Below are 22760 nucleotides of genomic sequence, written 5' to 3' on the forward strand. Positions count from 1 at the left end.
ATGAACTTTGCACTACCAAAGCCTGCGCTCTTTCTATTCTGTGGATGTTCATCAGCTAATCTGTGGCCTTCAGATTCCAGAGCAGGCAATGCAGCAGTTTTTACCCGTAATAAATTCAGTCTTTTTTAATTACGTAGATAGAGGGTTAGTCATTTGATCTGGTCTCTAAGTGGGTGGATGAGTAAATTAAAAAAGAATGGACACATTTCTGACGCAAGTCCTAACACACTTATTGATCATCACCATAACCTCAAAGGGCCACAGGCTTAAGAGATACTTGATTCATCCCAGCTTTTTCAGAAGTTCTGTTTGCAAGGCTTTTATGTAAGCCCAAGACCATAAAAGTAATTAGATGAACTTGTTATATTTCTATACACTACAGTTCAACAGCAACATGCATGAAAAGGTCACATTTTTTATGAGTCCCTAACCATAAGCACAGCTGAATCTATTATTTCACAATTTAGGATCCCTTAAGGGTAGATCTTCAATCTTCAGTGCGATTCAATCATTCACTCAATGACACTTCGTAAGAAAAAGATTAATTTTTTTAAGGACTATGAAGATGCTTCAGAGGCATTAAAAATCATTGCAAGTCTCTGCTTTTAATAATCTGTGGGATGTTCAAAGTACAAATTGATTTTTAATTCTATTTATATAATTTTGTTGTAGTTGTTGTTACTAAAAGCTGCACTACCCTTGAAATAGATTTTTAATTGAGTCCAGCTGGTTGATGACCAAATGACGATAGAAGGAGAAAAAGAATGGAAAGGACCATTCAGAGAAAAGGTGGGCAAGAGAATATGTAATTCAGCCCTGTCCTCCCAATATCACAGACAAAATAAAATCAATGTTTGTAATTGTCCCCATTCTTCCAACACGTCCTTTCATATTCTTAAAGGGCCCAGTCCAACTCCCATTGAGATCAATGGGAGTCTTTCCACTGACTTTAATTGGAGTTGGATCAGGCTCAAAGCAAGCAAAAATGTAGACTACTAAAGGGGAGTTTGCTTCTTTGGTCGATACAGACTATGATAATAAATCCAAATAGATATTCAAAGATCATCTATAAAATCTGCAAAGATATTTTCATACCTGGCTTTGGTCCATGTGTCACCCAATGACATCCATAGTTGTCCTTCCTCACTACTGATAGTGTAACGCAAGAAATCTATGGTATCCTTTGTTAGGAGAGGGCTGAGTACCGTACCAGCAAGCTCTGGACCTCCAGTTGCCTGCACCACCTAAATCAAGATTTTTTTTTAAAAGGACTATTTATTCTATTGGGGGGTAACAGAGAATCAATTCTAACAATAAACCATGTAAAATGTAAAACAGTAAGAATTCTAGGCACCCACTCTATTGGTGGCTTTTGCCTGATACAAGACCAAAGTCTGATCTACACACAAAGTTATACCATTTAATTAAGGGCTTGCATACAGAAGGCAGTAGTGTATACCTAAAGCACTTTGATGTAGTCCTATTTGATGGGACTACATCAAGTGCATCTGGGAACATTTACTGCACACCATGGGGATTTAAAGAGTGATATGTTGGAGCACTCTACAATTTATACACCTCTGATTCCCACTGTGTACACAAGCTCAACATCTGTATAAAACCACACCTTTTAGTCAAACCAGTTCAATTTTGTGTGCAGACACTCTTATATCTGTTTAAACTGGCTCATATCAATTGAGCTTGTGCCTGTAAATTTACTGATGCAAGCTAAATTTCTATAAACCAGGTTTAAACAGATACAGCATACAAGAGATCTCACACAAAAGTTGAACTAGTTTAATTAAACCAATTTAAGTTAAACTAATACAACTTGTATGTGTAGACAAGCTGAAAATGATGACTGAAGTGTCCTTCCAGCCCATCTTGTCCAGGGCAGGTCAAAGATTTAATATAGTAAAGGAAAGTTCAGACTTCTGTGTAACGGATCTGTGTAAAAATTCTGTCATGAAGCAATGTAAAGATGATGCATGGCGTTCCATGAGGGAGCCCAACCACCCATTCAGAATCATCCAAATCAGTAAAGTAATATGATCAGGCTTACAAGGCAACTAGCACCAGAGCCAAGGGGAAAAAAGTGAAATAAGGGTCAAGCTTGATGATTGGGGCATGTTTGGTGAAAAACGAAGAGTAAACAAGGATAGGAATAAATGGGGAACACAGGGAAGAAACAGGGAATGGGGAGAAAAGCGGGTATGAAAAGCATCAGGAACACAATATAAGACCGTGGCGAAAGAGCCAATAAAAAACTAAAGAGGAGAAGTATCAGAGGGGTAGCCGGGCATGCATCCGACGAAGTGGGTATTCACCCACGAAAGCTCATGCTCCCAAACGTCTGTTAGTCTATAAGGTGCCACAAGACTCTCTGCTGCTTTTACAGAGGAGAAGGGAACTACCTATTATTAAGGTTACTCAATACTTCCCATGATAAGACCCTGTTTTCAGTAGCTTATAACTTTACCAGACTAAGTGTTTGAACTGAAATTTTCCCTGCCAGGTATCTGCTTCAGGGTTCATGTGGTGTTTTGTTGTTTTGATTTTTTTTTGTGGGGAAGGGGGGAAACTTTCAGCCAAAATGGTTCAGCAGTTTCCAGGAGTAGGGGTAGGGAAACTTGTTTTTTTGCCCATGTTAAAAAAAATTTTTTTTTTGAGACGCTCTAGCACCCCTGTGCTTTGGAGCAGGAATTTGGAATTTAGCAGAGGAGATGGTCTTTGCATCTGGCCTTTTGCTGTTCCTATGAAAATCTACCCATGGTTGGCCAAATTATAAGCCTTTGAAATCTCTCATTTCGCACATGCTCATAAAAACGTCTTAGATTTTAGCAGCTAAACTCTCCAAGCTAAACTATCCAAAGATTTCATGAGCATTTGCCATGCTCCATCCACTCTCAGCTCCTACTGCTGACCAGACTGCACATGCACCATCTCTACAGCGTGAATGAATCTGCTTTAGTCCAGGGTTTACAGGGAATCCAAAGGGCTTCCCTATAATTGCTGTTCCCAGCCAGACAAAGACAAGCCACCAAAACTAAGAACGGAGAGCCTGAGCCTACCTCTCTCTGGTGCTCTCAATCACTTCCCTGCTGACACCAGGCAGGACAGAGGAGGAAGCCATCTGATTTAAATGAAGAGGGGATAAGAACCAGACCAGGGGTAAGAGAAAGGAGTAGATAGGAACAAGGAGCTTAGTAAGACTAAGACTGGAGTGGAAGTGGGGGAGAGAGGACAGAGTTCGGAGAGATGATGACCATCTGGACAAGGAGACTGGGACTAGAAGCCACTGAGGGCAACAGGGGGTGAGACTGGGAGTCAGTTGACGGGGGGCAACACAGATTGTATGAGGAGTTGGAGGATTGGAGGAGGCTGGACTGATTGGACAGAGAGACTGGGACAAAGAGCCAGGGAGAGGGTGGGGGAAGACAGGAATTGGATTAGGAACCCAGGGAGGAAGACTGGGACTGGGGAGTGAGAAATGGAGAATGGGCCTGGGACAAGGAGCCAGGGAAAGAGTGGGTTGGGTCCAAGTTAGAGAGGACGAGCTTATGGTGGCAGAAAGATCTGTGGCCTCTAGAGAGATCTCCAGAGCCTGGAATAGAACTCAATCTCACCATTTCTCTGCTGTCAGCAAATATCTGGGAAACCCACTGGGAAAGTGCATGTCTCATCCCCCTCTAGTGCTGGCCCACAGAGACGATGACAAGTTACTATGGTGTCAGTCACTCCATTAGTTGAAGTGACAGAGGTCTGAGCTGTGGATCTTGAAGGTGCCAGTCCTGTTGATGAACTATGTGGGTGTCACTATGATGCAACACGATGGACCTTCTTTTTTTGAGGTTTGATTTTTAAAAAACCTGGGATATTACACATAAATACCACGTTAAAAGACCATTACTAAGATTGCAAAATCAAACACTCAAAAGTTAGGAAATTCTAGAACTAAGGTTTTCTGTGCCACCTTAATTCAGCCCCTTTGTGCACATGTACTATGATACAATCATTAATTGCATGATCACATACCTCCCCCCCTCTCCACCCCCACAGGACCCCTGGCTCACTCAGTGAACATGATGGACCTGCTCTAGGTTGAATCAGCGCTGTGCAGCTCGAGAGGCTGTTGTTTATAGGACATCTCCCTTGTTTGGCCTGCCCAAAACAAAGAGTCACTCCCTTAAAGTGGAGGAGCCACTGAGCCCAATAGGCAAATGATTATGAAGGGCAACAAATGAAAAAAACAGGCCTGAGACTTAGGCTGAATGAGGCAGGGGACTGCAGGAACAGAAATGACAATCTCATGGTTCAGGCAGTTGAATAATACCTCTGCCTCTGCCACAGAGTTCCCATGTGATATCACTTAAACCAAACTTTTCACAGGGATCACTCACTGTGCAGTCCCCATTTTCTGGGTGCCTGACTTGAGACCCTAGGGTCTGATTTACAGCAGTGCTGAACACTCACAGCTGCAAGTGAAATGAATGGGAGCTGTGCTTTGAACATATGAACTGCTGCTAAGTAATCCGAAAAAACAGGTCTGATGTCTCAAATTGGACACCTACAATTAGTGACTGCTTTGACCTTAACTTCTCTGCATCTCAGCTCTCCATCTAGAAAATACCACATCATTTTGCAGGGGAGTTGTGAAATGGTTTGTGAAGTACTCAGATACTACAGTGACTACAGTACCATAGAAAAGCCCATGAGGAAATTAGTAAGTCTGATTTCCGAGCAGGTTTTGAATCATGTGCAGTAAATAAGGCCTGGGACCACACGCTGAACAACGAGGGGAAAAAATATTCAATAGCCCCTTACTAAGTGTGCTCCATTCATTCTGTGCAATGAATAAGGCAGGGGCCCAGTGGAAAAAAATAGTATGGGATTAAAGACAGTGTCAAAACACATATGCAAAAGGAAGCTGATTTTAGGTTCCATCAGCAAATTTAATTCTGGCATTTCCTAACTTTCGAGTACTTTTCTTTGCAACCTTAATAATATTCTTTTCACATAGTTTTTTGTGCGTAGTGCATGTGCATATGAAGTAAAACGCAACCAATTAGCCCACAATCTTCCTTATAAAGCCCAGAGTTTGGAGGCATACGGACTACAAGAAAGGGACATTCCACTGAATATGTAGACTAAACACTTCAACACTACGGAATGTTTGAGTACAAGACAGTTATGCTACTGCTAATAAACATTTTATACTTATAAAAAGACCATTGAAAAGCTAACATTACTGTGATTGGTCAATGCAATCTGGATACAAGATGCACAACAAGCTATTGGAGCTGGATAGTCTTATCACTATGCTCTTCATCTACCATCTGAAATTTGGACCCCACTTTTGACAATTCCTCTTCTAATACTATTTAGCTTCTTGGGTTTTAGATGTGTATCTTTGTATTGCCATGATCAAAAGCATTTAACTCTCCTGCAAATACTGTCTATTCTTCACTCTGGTGTGTATGTATTTAATTCTCCTTCCACTTTGTGTAAATATGAGGTATTGGTTTTGTGTTTCTTTTTTAATGCTAAGAAAAAAATCAGTAAAGGCAAAATGTAAATATGCATATGCATACACACACACACACACTTTAGAAAAAGGACAATTTAGCTAAGTGGATTTACTTAAAATGAGGGAATGGATATAAACAAAATTAACATCCTGATTTTCTAAATATGCTCTAGTTCTAAAATAAATAAGTGATTTTTTTCCCCATAACCTGTCACCATTAAAATATAAGGATAAAATTTTATTGTTAAAGGGTTCTAGAGCATTTAAACAAAGCGGGTCTGAAGGACACATTGAAGATCAAATCTTACCATATTTAATGGTGTAAACAGAAAATGAACCAATTCGGGTGCACTAGGGTTCTGGATGTGGGATTTTAATTTAGCCTGAGGAGGGGAAAAGAGAAAAAAACAAATTGGTAACTTCTATGACAATTGAATAGTACATGGTAGAATCATCCTTTAAAAGAAAGAACCTTCGTTATGGAATTAAAGTGCAGGTCATATTTATTTCTGCATTTATATATAGGATGTCAAAGGTTGCCGAAAAGATGGGTCACTTATCCTTTGGGAAGAAGAGATCACACAAGCATGTACTACAGCTGACTAGCACAGTATATCTTACAGTTGACCAAAGATGCTGGTGCAGAGGATTTTATGGTGTCCTTGGGGAAAGAGCTGCTGAATGTGGGGGTCAGGAGAAGAAAAGGTTATGTAGGCTTCAACTAAGGCACCGTTACTGTGTTCAGCCTGCTGTCCTCAGACACAAGGGCATGGAAACGGTGGAGACCCACTCCCACTTCCCAACAAAAGTGTCAGTGGTTCATAGATTTTTGAGGCCAGAAGGGACCACTGCGATCATCTAGTCTGACCTCCTGTATAACACAGGCCATAGAACTTCCCTGAATTAATTCCTGCTTCAAGTCCAACAACTGTGGTTGCAGAGCATGTGATGTAGGGGCAATTTCCCTGTAGCCTTCTCAACCCTTACAAAGGCCTCTTGGAGCACAACCCCTGCTTCAGTGGGATTTCATTTCCCTAAGGAGAAATAGAAGAAAGCTGATTGGCTCAGTTATTGGAGGAGGAGGCGGCGGAGAGGTTCTCCCAGTGGCACTGCTGTCACAGCCACTGAAGCAAAAAGCCAATAGTTGAAGGGGGGCACACAGGAAATTAAAATTTCCCAGTGATGCTCTGAGGCATATTGAGGAGAAGATGGCAAAAGTGGGTACCTGAATGGGTAGCACTGGCTGCCAATGGCTAATGATGTTTAGGGCAAGAGATGGCCACAGGATGGAGCACTGTGAGGGTAGTGAGGTTTGTAAGAGAAGTCTCTCTTTATGGCCTATTTGACCCATATTGTTTAGTATATTTAACGGTGGTAATGAGCATAGAGAATCTGACAAGCACAACTGAAAAGCTAAATAAAGAGCACATCTGTGGAGGCTGGCAAGCAAACAAGAGAGAGCTGTACATTTTCCTAACAAACCTCTCTAGAAACCAGTTAACACTTTGAATGTAAAAGGGTTAAACTTTATTATTATTGTTACCACTTCGCCAGTCATATGGCACCGCTGTAAAGTCTCTGCTGCTCGGGGGGGGGCGGTGTGTGTGCGTGTGGGTGGGTGTTTTGGAGATTGGGACTGCAGCCCTGCGCAGAAATGAAACCAGTCAAAAAGCCACTGCTCTTAGCCCTGGCCTGAATAGGGAGTTTGAAGACAAAAATCAATCAAGCACCATCTCTCAGGGCTACAGTAAGGCAGGTTGGCCAATACTGGATGCAATGTGGGATTACACTAGTAGGACTAATAACTCTGTTGTCGGTGCAATTTGAGGCTTGCTGCCTCTAGAGGCGCTGCAACAGCTGAGTGTGACATATAGGACTAGTCTCACCCAAAAGAAGGTATTCCCAACAGTGACACAAACATCTGTGCAAAGTCACTAGCAGCCGTGTGTGTGGATGCGTGCTGGGTTGCAGATGTGTAAGGGAGTTGTTAGGCCAAAATTCTCTACTGCGGAGAAGGCCTTGTAGAGAGCATGAAAGTGTGGTCACCAGTCCAGGGGGAAGGAGAGAGCTGTCTGGGGTCTATTCCCAAGAGGTGCCTCTGGGGAGCAGAGGTGCCATGAGCACAACAACCTGTTAGTAACCAGAGCAATCGGAGAAACTGGATTTTAAAATAAAAAGGCAAATCTACCTTTCTCCCACACTTCCACCTGCACAATCAGAAACTTCAAAAACATTTCTAGCACAGGAGGTGGCTGGCGATATCTGAAAACGCGTGGGTGAAAGTGACACATCAAGGTGCACTCAGAGCCAATTTGTAGCAGCAGGGAAAGAGTATGCTGCATCTGACTTCAAACCAGCTAGGAAAAGTCACCCCTGCCTGCCCTGTGGAGCCTCAGCTGCTGGCAGCTACTTACCAGAAGGTTAAAGCCATGCTTGAATTTTTGAAAACAGTCAACAAATTCATCTGGAGGTGGTGGCTTTGCACGAAGAGTGAGAACCCCCTCTAGAGAACAAAATGAAAAAAAATATATAGATATTATGGTAATTCAAGACATGTATATTTACTAACATAGGCTAGCTCTGCTGCCTTTTCTCCCATTGACTTCCAGAGAAGGATGGCAATAGGATTTGCTTGCATGAGGAAGGGGAGCAGGACTAGAACCCAATTATTTTTAGATCTCAGTGTAGGTCCAAACCTAAGCCAAGGGAAACAAAGTGACTTGTCCAATTAAACTGAATGAGTAACAACAAAAAACACAACGCAATGCAATAAGAGAAACAAAACCACATTCACTAGCTACATGAATGACTTTTAAAGAACAAGGCAATAAAAATACCTGGGGGATGGGAGGGAAAACAACTCTTACCTCCAGGTCCTTTCTTTTTATTCTTCTTGGTTTTCTTTCTCTTTGAAAGTTCAGCAAATGCTTCAGCAGCTTTTTGAAGTTTGGTAACAAAATATTCAATGTCATCCAAAATATGGTTCAGAATTTGCTGCAGAAGAGATGAACAACATTAATGTCTCAGTCTAATCTGTAGCACAGCTAGTCATTTCCTCATTTTGTTGTAAATTTACAGCATCCTAGCAGCAGTCTCCTATGCTCAACGTTAATTCCAGGAAGTACTGCCTATGTAGATTCATCCTATGTCTGACAATTACAAATTTCTCAAGCTCTCGTTTTGCTCTGTTTTCAATAGTTGTGATCATTAAAAAGCTTTTAAAGGTAAGTATTGAGATTATTAAATTTTGCCTTTAATTAGCTTGGAGTCACACACTATGTTTCTCCCACGCAGCACATGCAGAAATTTTGTTAAAACATAATTTTCCCTGCGATGCTATTGAGCCATTTTCTAACAGCTGCAATTTCATATTCTCTGCTAAAACAAAGTATTACAACTACTACTTGCTGAAATGCAGGGTTGCACTTTCCAGTAGATGTGACATTCTTTGATGAATGCGAAAAATTCCTTTCAATGCATAAGAGTACAGACCAAGTGGGGGAAAGGTACATGCCCCAGTTCAGGAAAGCTCAAGCACTTGCTCAGGTCCATCATTATTCAGGGAAGAACATGTCAGTATGCTTAACTTTAGGCATGTGTTTAAGGTATAGAATCATAGAATCCAAGATCAGAAGGGACCAATATGATCATCTAGTCTGACCTCCTGCAAGATGCAGGCCACATTAGCCGATCCCCCCACTCCTTTAGCAAGCGACCCCTGCCCCATGCTTCGGAGGAAGGCAGGGGTACATTGACTTAAAAGGGATTTAAGCACATGCTGAAGTGCTATCCTGGATCAAGATCTTAGTGCGCTCACATCTCATTCCTACAGTTCAAGTTCTCCACAGGACAGAACTGAGTCTGATCTTGATGGTCTTATTTCAGTCCTTTTTTGTGCCCCTTATAAAAGTCTATCACACAGTTTGGCAAGACTGGCAAACTCTCACCAAGAACTGTGTTTTGCCTGTGAAAAAGGCTCTCCCTGTTCATGAAGCAACCATCCAACATTTCAAGAACACTGAACAATACTGCACACAATCATATATCTTAACTTACAACATCTCTGTCAATCCTGGCTGCCATCATCTCAGCTGTTTCTTCATGCTCATGGAACTGTCTGGGTTTTTCAACTACAGGGGGCGGGGAGACATACAAAGTAAAGGATATCAGAAACTAAGAGCCAAAACTTCATACATACTAATCTTACATATGGAACCACCATTCCAGGAGTGCAAGGAAGACTAAAAAGTTCATCTCTCTCAACCTGCTGAGGCCCAAATGTGGAACACACAATGTGCAATAAAAACCCCAAAACAAGAGGGTCAAAATATTATATATATTTATGCAAGCAACTTAAAATGCTGTGAGATTCCTTCCTTTGGTGCAAAATAACTCTTTCTACAACTTTGATTTCATGAATCCTTCTTTCTGATGTAAATCATCTGCAACACTAAAAACGGGAGGGGACATCAAATTTGTATGGAGCATAGTTAACTTTGCAATTAAGACAAGTGATGTCCATGAAAACGAGGGACAAATGAGAAGTATGCTAATGTTTCCCTTGAAGAAGCATTTTAATACCTGATTTAAAACATGATCTACCTGAAACTACTGTACTGCACTCGAACTTGTGTCTTTAAAAAAAAAAAAACCTTTACGATTCAAAAATGGTATGGAGAGATGAAGAATCTTTGTGGGTAGATTTAGTTTGTATTTGTAGAAAATACAAACAGATGCCCTGTTTAAGGTTTGTTTTTTCTTTGGGCTTTTTTTTTTTTTTTTAAATCCAGTCAATATTGTTCCCATTTCTTAAGTGTCCACCACTGTAATAGCTGGGGCTTTAATTTTGTTTTTACTGAACACAAGGGGAAACTCCTCAAAATATTGCTTTTAAACAGAATAAAACAGGCTCAAGTTGCAATTGAGTGAGAGTTAATCAACTCAAAGGCTCATTATTATTTTTAATTTATATTGCATTAGCACCTCGAGGGGCCAGTTTGGAACAAAGCCCCATTGTGGTAGGCATCATACAAACACATAACGAATCCAGCTCAGCCTCTGCCCTGAAGAATTTACCATCTCGAGTCCTGATCCCACAAACAATTAAACATGTGCTTAGCTTTATGCATCTGAGTAAAATTATGTTACTCGTGTGTAGAATTGGGACCAAAGTCAAATGACAAAGTGGAGGATTGCAGACAAGGATATGCAATTGACTAATAAGTGAATAAAGTGTTGATTATCCTCATTTATCAGAGGGGTAGCCGTGTTAGTCTGGTTCTGTAAAAGCAGCAAAGAATCCTGTGGCACCTTATAGACTAACAGACGTTTTGCAGCATGAGCTTTCGTGGGTGAATACCCACTTCTTCGGATGCAAGAAAAATTCTTCGTGGTATTCACCCACGAAAGCTCATGCTGCAAAACGTCTGTTAGTCTATAAGGTGCCACAGGATTCTTTGCTGCTTATCCTCATTTAGTCACCCTTACTTCACTGTTTTCTGATAGCGAAGTAGGTCTTGAGGAGGAGGCTGGTGATAAGGGATGTGGTCTGAAGCATCAATTCAAGGAGAGCATTCCATATGAAAAGGGCAAAATGGAAAAAGGAATGGGGGCAGTTGTGTGAAACTGACAAATTAGGCAGAAGAGGCTGGCACAGGTGGCTGAGGGGGGGAATGATGTGATAAGATGATAGTGCACAAGTAGGGAAGGGCAGACTCCATTAGTGATTCTTCTTTCAAAACAGCAAATCTTAATGTTACAGGGAACCATTCTAAGTCTGCATTTTTAAAAATAAAGTTTCATTAAAGGCTACGGCACTTGAATCTACTTAACTGCGGGGGGTTTCAGTTACGACAATTTAGAAAATATCCACACAAATAGAAAAAAATATATATAATTGTCAGGAACACAATTCAGTAAGAGTCTACTTTACAAAAAACACCACCACAAACACCGTTAAACAAAGATAAATTCAAACAAAAGAACAAATTAGCCTTTGCTTGATGTAGCACATAATGCTGTGTGGTGGTATGTAAAAATGTTCTGACCATTACTGCTTTCTGTGGACATTTTAAAGTGCTTTGTGCTGCACAGTTGTACACTTTGTTAATGAATACTTTCGTTCAATAAACAGAAAATGGGATAAAAACCTTCATCAATAATGGATTCTTTTGCTTTCTTTATTTTCAGAAGAAACCATTAAAAGTAAAAACTCCAAAAACTCAATTTACCCAAAATTATTCTTTAAACATATTCTATTCTACTGAAAGTAGTTGCATTATTTCCAAATTAGCAATAGTTTCATTTTTGTCTGATAGAAAGCATGTTTTTCCATTATAGTAAAAAATCTGAAGCCCTGCGCAGAAGATATGAATCACAAATATTCATTTTTCTGTAACACACTTTTGTTTACACTTGTAAAGATGATCAGCCAATTTAGCCATGCCATTTGCTTAAAAATGAAGACAAGTGGAGTCCAGCCCCCTAGTCAGCTTATCATAGTGATTAGCTGAGAAATAAAATTTAAAAAAAAAAAAAAAAGGCAGGTTGTTGCCCTGAGAAATTTACCATGCAAGGGTTTGATCTTGCAAATTCCCTATTACTGATCACAGCATCATCGAAGTTCCTTGAGCTATGCTGTGTAGTAAGTACTATGCACATCAGCAAGGCCATGCAGCAGCCCAACTTCAGTTAACTTTCATAGACAGTGCCTAGAATATCATGTTCAATTCTAGGTATTTCAATATCACAGAAATAGAGTAAAACAAATTCAGAAAAACAACAAGGAGTCTGGTGGCACCTTAAAGACTAAAGACGGTTAGTCTTTAAGGTGTCATCGGACTCCTCCTCGTTTGTGTGGTTACAGACTAACACGGCTACCCCTCTGATACTTGACACAAATTAAGACAAGGAAAAGTTGGGGTAAATGAGATAGCTCAGGTTCTGACAGCCAAATCTACTAGACCATCAAATTGTCTCTCTAGGGAAGTGGCAGCTTGGGGCATTTAAAACTAGAGTGAACAAAAGAGTAGAAGCCCTGATCTGCCCCATTGGGAATGGAGATGATTCAATTGGTCTTTTCTATTTTTAGCCTCAATTACCATAATCTTCACGGAGCTTTTGTTTGTAATTATTCTTTTTATTTGTTGGCAACATGCAAACATGCTGCCCAGAATATTGCCAATCACTCAATTACCAACACCATCAATTCCCAGCAATACTCACAGTCTCCTTGTTCAGCTGCCCAAGCAGACCAGGCTGCCACTCGACTTCTGACATCCACCTGTGTGACAGTACCTGGGGGAACAGGAGCGGGCGCTTTTGGAGGTGGAGGAATAGAGCTGTCAGCTTTGGAAATCATCCTAAAGAAATATAACAAACCAGAGATGAAGCTTGGAAGAAAAATTCTCTTCCTTCTAATGTGTTATTGGAAAAGGCAAGTGGGCGTACGGAGAAATCTCAGATACATGACATGTCACTCTTTGTCAGATGTAAAAAGTTAGCAGTACACAGATCTGTCATTTGTAAGTAAATTGAGCATACACCTCTACCCCGATATGACGCTGTCCTGGGGAGCCAAAAAATCTTACTGCGTCATAGGTGAAACTGCATTATATTGAACTTGCTTTTATCTGCCAGAGCGCACAGCCCCGCCCCCCGGAGCGCTGCTTTACCATGTTATATCCGAATTTGTGTTATATCAGGTCACGTTGTATCGGGGTAGAGGCGTACTTGAAAGACTGCTCTGTGATAAACTCTTTCTATGAATACTAGGCATCACTAACTCCTTGTGCACTTCACTCCCCCATCCTTAACACATCCTCTCACCAACTAGAGGAAGTGGCAGCATTCTCCCAAATGAACACAGTTATGTATAACATTGGAGTAGGAGAGAGTTAAGAACAGAAGTTGTAAATTCAGACAGTGAGAGATAGAAATAAATCAAGCTGTTGTCCCCGATGGTAGGTGTATACTATCCAGAAGATTACCACAAAATAGTAAAGAATAGTACAGTTGGGAAGAGGAGAATGGGGGAGAAAAAGAAAGGATGATTTTAAATTACTTTCTACTAGACTGTTCCTGATATTACCTGGAAGTTTTTTACCTGAGCGTGTCAAGCCTCTTCTTTTGTTTCCCCCCTTTGCTGTCGCTGATTGCACTTTCAATATCTTCATGAATAAAGCTAGCCTGCAGTGACAGAAACAGATGTTACCTGGCTGCCAAACACTTGAGTTGTTAACTAGGCTAAATATATAGGATCAAAAATATCCACCTGCTTGTTTTTGAAATACATTTAGGTCCAGGAACATATGTATCAAAGAATTTTCTTTCAACTTTATTTTCAATACAGTTAGAGAAAGACACACAGTGCTATTGTCTGGATGCTGATACATATATCAGTGTTCTGATATCAAACTGTGTTCTGGTGCGTACGTTTGCAGTGTTGTTGTAGCCAAGTTGGCCCCAGGATATTAGAGAGACGAGGTGGATGAACAACTTCTGCTGGTGAAAGGTCAGAGCTGAAGGATTCTGAAGTTCAAAAGTTTGTCTCTCTCACCAACCAAAGTGGGTCTAATAAAAGATATTATCTCACCCAAGTTGTCTTTCTGGTGTATATGTCATTTAAGCTGAAATGTGCCTGAACAGTTGTAATTATTTCAAGTCAACAATTACTGCCAGAGCAAATGATTTCTTCTTTCCTACATGATGATGGTATTATGTTAAGTTTTCTCAAGCATGTTAGTGAAAGGCATTGCACATCAAACAAATAGCAACAGCACTAAAGATAAGAAAGGGAATGGTTGAACCCACGGCGGCTCCAGCATCTACACTGCCTTATGTGGGCCTGAGTCCAACCACTCATATCCCAGAATTCCTTGTACCCAAAATGTAGCCACTCTAGCCCTTTGTCCATAGTGTAGCATGTGAAAACTTGATTGTCCACGAAAATTGGCTGTCCAGAGGACAAAGGATTGTGGAATACTTTTTGCAGACTCCCCGAGTACAAGTCCAGTGGGGCTTGAGTCAGGCTCATACCTGCCACCCTAACAAGATCCTGGGACCCTGGATCCGAGCCCTGGGTTATCATGATGTGTGTAGGTGAAAGGGGGGTTAGGCCTGATACTGAGTTTGAACCCTGGGCTTACACTGCAGTGTAGACATACCAATAGGGATTGCAATTAAAAGGTTAGGAAAAAAATGAGATGGACAGGGAACATCCTTCAGTATGAACTTCACCACTAACTGAAAACTGAATGTATATAATCTCAGAGCTTGTCTGCACTACAGAGCCTTTGCCAGTTTAGCTATGCTGGCATAATCCCCCTAGTGGAGATGCCGCAAAAACCAACAGAAGTAGATCTGTCAGCATGCCACTGGCCACACAATTAACTCCAGTCATCTTCACATCACTATTGCTGGAACCAATCCAAATGTTTATTTGAAGAAACTCCACCATGTGATTAGTGTTATTTTAAAAAAAGGATACAATATGGTGACTAAAACTACTATGAAATAAAATTAAAAAGTTCCATGAAATTACTTATCAGAATTTGAAGAAGCAGTACAAATTATATTACTGCACATACCGAAATTGAGATGTACAATCCCAGAAAAAGTCAAGTACTTTTAACAATTTTCTTTACTCTAAAATATTGCTGGCTTATCCTAACCGGAAGCAAACAAGATCTCTCTTCCTCATTGATATATTGGTATAATTGATTTTCCTCCTCACTGTCAATTCACAAAATTCAAGTAAACTGCAATGGGTCCCTATTATTGCCTTACCTTAACCTCATCGCATTGGAAAAGATGAAGATCTGGCTTGTTTTGAGCTGGTTCTTTGCAAACTAGTGCAAGAATAGAATCATAATTGCACGTGTTCATCACAGCTTGGCAATGTTGAATTGTGCTCAAAGGAAAATTCTCCAGTTCATTCTGCAGGGGGTGGAGGGAAAAAATTACACATTTCTGGTTACCAAAAATTCAGAGTCTTGCTCTCTGAAATGCTGCTGCAATTTCATCCAAACAATAAGAAAGCGGTAATTAAAATAATATAAAAAAACCCTTGAGACACTCTTTTCCCCACCGATTCCCTTCTTCTTCCTTCTGAAAATGAGAATGCCATTTACAGACCCTACCTTTGATTCTAAGTCCACCAGACTGACAGCTTTATCATCCACTTGAAGAATCATATCTTGGGTCCACACTTTGCCCTTGGCATCCAGCAATTTCAGCTTTCTTATTCCATCATCCACTGTTATCATAGCCTCTTTCCGGTCCAAAACAAAAGTGGTCAAGTGCTGATGATCGATACATGCGTAAATAAATGCACACACATTAAAACTCATTTTCCGAAACCAAATGTCTGTAGTATTTAAACTGTAGTGAAACAGGATGACAAGCCATGCATTTAAAAAAAAAAAAAAGAGTGCCTTTATACATGACACATCCCATTGATAAGCTAGGATTTTTTATTCCATAATGTCACTTAAAGAAATCAACTGACTACTGTAACCTACAATTTATTATCCTCTATCATTCTGTTAGTAGTTAAACTACCTTGGATATTTTGACATTTTTCAGGCATCACTATCAGGATTTAAAAAAAAACAACTCTCTCAGAACATTAATTTACCATGCATGACAAGTAGCAGCCTGGCACCTCTGGAAAGTGAAACAGGCAGCAGCACAACAGGAAGCTGACCTATACTCTGTTAATTTGCCTCAACCCTGACCTGGAAGGTCCTCATATTTCTGTTAAAGCTGACAACTAGCATACTAATAGCAATGATATGTGGTTCATTTGTTTCTCATAGAAACATTTGTTTCTTCTAGATAGATGGGCCACGCATTTCATATAGACTACCAAATAAATATTTTATGGTATCACTTTTGTTCACTACCAGCCTGGCATGTATTTTATTTTTAACCAGTGGCCTGTGAATGAAATATCTCACTGCCATTGTTCCGGATCCTTCCAATTTCCTTGCAGTTATGATTTTGCTACATTTCTTTTCTAACATGTCAACAGTGCATCAAATACACAGAATGGTATACCTATTAACTGTGTAACCAAGATAGTGGATATGGCAGCTGCATAAGACCAAATAATATTAACACAGAAATGAAAGGGAATTTAAACAACTCAAAAGGCAAAATAAAATTTAGTAAAAAGATTATACTCATTGTTCACATGGCAACGCTTGCATTCCAAATACATGCAGTAATCTTTATGCCAATAGAGTACCAATGCCTAACTTTAATTTCTAAAATAGCCAAAACTATATAGAGTCAAAAGCAACATAAGTATTTCTTTGCAGGCAGATTGTGAAGGCGATCTGAGCAATAGAATGTAAGATGATGCTGAGAGCCATCAAACATGTAACAACTTATACAGGTTCTGAATTTAAAGCTGAACAATGAAGAACTGTGAATTTATGGCATTGGCATGACCTAATTTAGTCCCACAACAGTGCTCCTTGGTTACACAACAGAACTTCTACTGTCGTATCAGAATAAGGCTGTAATATGATGTCTTATATTTTAAATTGTCTTATACGACAAAGGATCATAAAGTGCTTTATAAACAATATGTGAGCATCCAGGACTTGCTTCCATAGGCACCGACTCCATGGGTGCTCCAAGGCTGAAGCACTCAGGGGGAAAAATTAGTGGCTGCAGCACCCACTGACAACCAAGCTCCCCTCCACTCCCATCGCACCTCCTCCTCCCCACCTGAGCGCGCCGCATCCCCACTCCTCCGCCTACCTCCCAGAGTTTCCCACCCAGCTGCCTCGGCAGCATTAGCACGCTCCAGGAGGGATGGGGAGGAGCGGGAATATGGCTCGGTCAGGAGAGGAGGCAGGGAAGAGGCGGGGCCGGGGTGGGGATTTGGGGAAGGAGTTGGAATCAGGGCTGGCTCCAGGGTTTTTGCCGCCCCAAGCAGGAAGGAAAAAAAAAAAAAAAAAAAGCCATGATCGCAATCTGCGGGAGCTCTACCGCCGCCGCTTCAGTCTTCGGCGGCAATTCAGCGGCTGGTCCTTCACTCAGAGGGAGTGAGGGACCCGCCACCGAATTGCCGCCGAAGACCCGGATGTGCCACCCCTCACTGTTGGCTGCCCCAAGCAGCTGCTTGCTGGGCTGGTGCCTGTAGCTGGCCCTGGTTGGAATAGGGGCAGGGAGGGGGCAGAGGTTGGAAGAGGCGGAGCAGGGCCCCACTGAAGGGTTGGAGTGGGGGTGGGGCCGGGGCGGGGGGGTGGTCAAGCACCCACAGGAAAGAGGGGAAGTCGGCACCTATGCTTGCTCCCCTGCAGAATTTAAATGGATTTACTCCTGGGGTAGAACATGACATCAATATACAGTAATTCTGCTCAGCAGTTTAGGACAGGAAGCAAGAGATAAACTCTGCATTGCAAAGTAGGGGGAATTTGGTAGGCAGAACGTAATTAACCATAACAGAATGTAGCCAGCCCTGAAGTTAAGACCCCTGCTGTTGCGAATAGCAGTCTGAGCTCTCTGATGATGATGATGATGATGATATTTTATCAAAGCCTCCATTTTCCATATCATCCAACATGGAGCTTCAGTGACACAGAGCATCTCAACACTGTGCCTGAGGACTAGAAGGCAACAAGCTCAAGGAGAAAAGCCACATCACCTATTGAATTATCAACATCACTTCCTGAGGCACCTAGATTTTGCATTCCCTTCCCCCTGCCAAATAGTAACTGCAGGCAATCCTGCTTTTCTCATAAAATCTGACACAATTGTAGCCCATTGTGGTCTAGCTGCAGGATCCGAGACGTAATCAAATGTATATTATACTAAAAGTGACATTTGCCTGGCAAAACATTTTAGATGATGTATATGTCTTCCAATCTATGGACACTGCTTGGGGGGAAACAAATCATTGCATATTATGTAGAACTGTACTAGAAAGAGTAAATTAGACCTTGCATTTTACCCTAAAAATTGTGTCCGGGTATTTGCTATTTTTCCAATTGGAAATCTCAGTCTTACCTCCACATGATACTGTGACGTTTCGGATATGCTGCTGGCACTGTCCCGTGCATAACTCTTTCTTTGCTCTAAAAAATAATAATAAAGAGGAATAATTATTCACCTGCTTCCATGTTGTGCAGAAGCTTATATCTTTTAAAAGGGTCTCAGATACCCCACAATATTTTTATACAAATGTAGAAAAAGAAAAGCTGTTACTTATCATACTCAAAAGGAAAAGCCTTCACCTCATTGTAGCCCTGAGCACAATATATATCCACATGAACAATACCATGAAAAAAAGCCAGTAGGAGGCAAACAAAAAGCTAGACTCAACACAACTCAGAACACAGCAGGTTATTGGCATTTTAAGTATTGTTTGAAAATAATGTATAGTAAAGTTTGAATATTAAATCTTTGACTTCTCACTTATGTAGCTAGCAAAACTGGCTTGGGACTTTTCGTATATGTATTAATGTACTCTGAAACCAAGTGTGCCTTGTTATAATTTACTACTCTATAGCTAAAAAGCCCCAGGAATTAGCAGAAAAAAGTCCTAATCAATATCTTAAATATCAGGACTTGAAACTGAATATTGTAGAAATTATTTAAAAAAAAAAACCACACACAAATGTGATTTGCCTTTCTTTCTTTCTTCCCAAATATTCAAAATAAATGAATTACTGGTGTAGAAATATGCTGAGAAAGGACAAATGCCGAAGATGCAGTACAGAACTGCCACACTGAATTACTCTAAAAGAAATATCTTATATTCTTCTGACTGTTATATAATGCTGCAAAATCAGAAATATCATGCTGTGTCTAATTTATGCCAGTGGGGAAAAAATAATACACATTACAATGTCATAATCAATGAAAAAAAAGCATCATCTTAATTTAATACAAAAATATTCTCAATGTAATATTTGAAACCTTTACCCTTAATCACTGAAGGGCCTAATATTTCTTTCCTTTCTCAGGCAAAGTTCCAAGTGAAGTTAATAGGAGACCTGACAGGATAAGGTTTTCAGGATTTAGTTTCCAGTATTTTTGTTTTTTTAAATAATCAATTTTTCTGCCTTAAGATGAGATAAATGAGCATTTTGATGAACTGGGTTTCAAGCTGAGAAAAACTGATATGTACAGTGTATATCAATTTCACCATAGAGACAACTTGTGTATTTGTGAAAAATGAAGTGTGCTATTGTGTTAATAGTCTCCAAGAGCTAACTACATCAAAGCACTACTTCAGCTACTAAAAATGAAGGCAGGTTTGGGTTGAATAGTTATTTAAGACCTTAGGGTCTATAAATTATACAGATCTTTTGGGAGGGCTGTACAGCAGAAGAGAATGATACCCATTGAGGTCTTAGACCAATGTAAAACAAAGGGTCTTCCCAAACCGTGTTTCTTTACATGGGTATTTCAAGTCAGGTGGAGTGTGGGTTTAATAATGGAGGACGCCTATGTTGCAAGAAGTGAAGTACACTCAACTCCCATGATTTCAGTGGGATATTGCTTAGCAGGTGACAGTTAGCAGGAAGTACAGGCCCATAGTTTCATTGTGTCTGCGCATCTCATAGAAGGCAGTAGTTACAGAGAACTCTTGGTAGCTTGCTGTCATTCTTCCCAGAAGACCAGTGTTGCTTACTGAAACAGAGTCACCCAGGGGCAATTAACTTACAACAGTTATTCAGTTTGCTTTAGTGAGATTAGTCTGCAGTACAATCAACCAAATACCAGACTACTGTGGATTACCAGAAGATGCATTTAGGATGGTGCACAAGGGCATACTGTAAAAAAAATCCCCATCATTTGCTCTAATTTAATTACTTAGAAACACAAATAAAAATGTCCTTGGCATTTAATGCTTTAATTTAACTGTTACTAATATTTTTGCTTTTGCAGCATATTACTTATTTTCAGAAGTGTTTAAAAAAAACACCACCACAAACACGCACCTCAAAAGACACTCAATAAACCATTTCTATTTCATTTGCTACCTTTTTTTTTTTGTTTGGACGAAGATCTGAAGAAGTAAAGTCCATCTGTTCCTAACAAAACAAGGGAATTAAAAAGCAATGTCTGGTTTAACCCAACAGCTATAATTATTTCCATCCCAAAGATGACAGGGCAACAGTCTTAACTTACTAGCTGTAAATGAATAATTGGATGTCGTGCAACAGGAAAGAAGACATGTAGAAAAACCACTGCACGTTCTGATTTACTGAAAGCTTGACCCACTGGGCTTTTTCAAACAGAAGGTTAAATAGATTAACGTTTTTGCTTTCATCAAATTAAACCAGGACAAGGAATTTTACATCTGCTATAAAATTTGTAAAATTAAAATATTAATATAAAATATTAAAATATATGCCTCTATTATGCTTATACATTAAAGAAACTCTAGCTTGCATGGTGGTTACACTGCATTTCATTTAAGGTCATAACAGGCCAACATGCAACTCTTCCAAAAGGTGGCCTATGATCTTTAGTGTGCACAACTGCTAAACACCTTAGTCTCAGTGCAGGGGTGGGCAAACTTTTTGGCCCGAGGGCCACATCTGGGTAGTAAATTGTATGGCGGGCCATGAATGATCATGAAATTGGGAGTTGGGAGGGAGTGAGGGCTCCAGCTGGGAGTGCAGCCAGAAATGAGGAGTTCAGGGTGCAGGAGGGGGCTGGGGCAGGGGGTTGGGGTGTGTGGGGACTCCAGCTGGGGGTGCGGGCTCTCTGGTGGGGCTGGGGGTGCGGTGTTTGGGGTGCAGGAGGGTGCTCCGTGCTGGGACCGAGGGGTTCAGAGGATGGGAGGGGGATCAGGGCTGGGGTTTGGGGGCGCAGAAGGGGGTTGGGGTGTAGGCTCCAGGCATTGCTTACCTCAAGCAGCTCCCAGAAGCAGCGGCATGTTCCCCCCTCTGGCTCCTACGCCGAGGTGCATCCAGGCAGTTCTGTCCACTGCCCCATCCGCAGGTGCCGCCCCTGAAGCTCCCATTGGCCATGGTTTCTGGCCAATGGGAGCTGCAGGGGTGGCACTTGGCATGGGGGCAACATGTGGAGCCCCCTGGCTGCCCCTACGCATAGAAGCCGGGCGGGGACATTCCTCTGCTTCTGGGAGCCATGGCACATGTGGAGTGGGGCAAGCCCCGGACCCTGCTCTCCAGAGGGAGCTCAAGGGCCGGATTAAAATGTCTGAAGGGTTGGGATGTGGCCCCCAAGTGGTAGTTTGCCCACCCCTTAGTGCAAAGATAGCACCTCCAAAAGCACTGTATGGCAGCAGCAATGAACATGTCCCCATCCAACAGAACAGCATAGCACTTTCGGTAAACAAGATGCCACATGAAATGTTTTCAGCCCCAGGAAGGCAATACTTTTACACTGTTATATATATAAAAAAGTTAAGTAACAACTGGTGTGGGCATACACACTACTCAGAACAGAACCAAAAAAAAGCTGTTTATAAAAATCAGAGAATTGTCAGCATAGCTCACGAATATCTATATTCGTCACTCAACTGTCTTTACTATCATTACAGATACAGGAGCGTTTCCTCACAATTTAAGATATCTACATATGTGTGATGTTTGGCAGCATCCGATAGTGATCTCTATCTCAATTACGAGGGGCACTCTGCAGAAAATATTTGGGAGGCCAGTTACCCAGCAAAGATTATCTCACAGATGATTTTGTACGGCACTAGATAACAGATATTATATACATTCCAGAAGCAAAAGTAGAAAGCATGAAGGTCTATTACAAGGAGAAATTAAGAATTCTATTGGAGAAGTGCTCTTATAGCATTTTCCATCATGCATTATATAATCCTAACTTGCTCAAATCTGTCTGGCAAAATCAGACAGATTCTACCAGATCCCAAAGATTTACGTAACACTTATTCTCTCAATTATGGTTAAAAACATTAGCAGAAACAATCACTGCACGGAGACTTCTCAACCTTTAGAGAAAATATCTGCCAGAAAATATATTGTACACTTAGAGCTGTTCCAAAATTTGGCTTCTAATACATATACAACCCAATTTCAGCCTAAATACTGGTAGCCATTTCTAGCAGAACAATTATTTCAAATACACATTTAAAACTCCATGGTTAGCAAGCTTCACTCCCTTTCCTGACATGGCCAACTCAGCTGCTTATTATCCAGTCTTCCTCAGAGCCAGGTCTCAGGGACTGCCCAGGATGGGTTGACTGAAGGAAAAGCTATAAAGGAGGCTCATG

At 40.9% G+C, this 22760-nt stretch overlaps 1 protein-coding gene across 9 annotated transcripts in view; it reads right to left on the bottom strand.

The window, feature by feature from the left end:
- The window catches only part of EPS8 (epidermal growth factor receptor pathway substrate 8), a 212708-nt gene that overhangs the window by 45260 nt on the left and 144688 nt on the right, over nucleotides 1-22760 (bottom strand). For 8 of the 9 annotated variants that reach the window (XM_044992386.1, XM_044992416.1, XM_044992406.1 and 5 more), the window contains 11 exons: nucleotides 20530-20580; nucleotides 18548-18615; nucleotides 15667-15828; nucleotides 15314-15463; nucleotides 13632-13714; nucleotides 12752-12888; nucleotides 9584-9657; nucleotides 8395-8521; nucleotides 7942-8030; nucleotides 5836-5910; nucleotides 1096-1244 (listed from right to left, as the gene is read on the bottom strand). In XM_044992386.1, coding sequence (XP_044848321.1) covers nucleotides 1096-1244; nucleotides 5836-5910; nucleotides 7942-8030; nucleotides 8395-8521; nucleotides 9584-9657; nucleotides 12752-12888; nucleotides 13632-13714; nucleotides 15314-15463; nucleotides 15667-15828; nucleotides 18548-18615; nucleotides 20530-20580 — 1165 coding nt within the window. The remainder of the gene's footprint in view (nucleotides 1-1095; nucleotides 1245-5835; nucleotides 5911-7941; nucleotides 8031-8394; nucleotides 8522-9583; nucleotides 9658-12751; nucleotides 12889-13631; nucleotides 13715-15313; nucleotides 15464-15666; nucleotides 15829-18547; nucleotides 18616-20529; nucleotides 20581-22760) is intronic. The other variant, XM_044992425.1, reaches the window with a different exon arrangement.

This window comes from Mauremys mutica, chromosome 1 (genome assembly GCF_020497125.1).
Source record: "Mauremys mutica isolate MM-2020 ecotype Southern chromosome 1, ASM2049712v1, whole genome shotgun sequence".
NCBI lineage: Eukaryota > Metazoa > Chordata > Testudines > Geoemydidae > Mauremys > Mauremys mutica.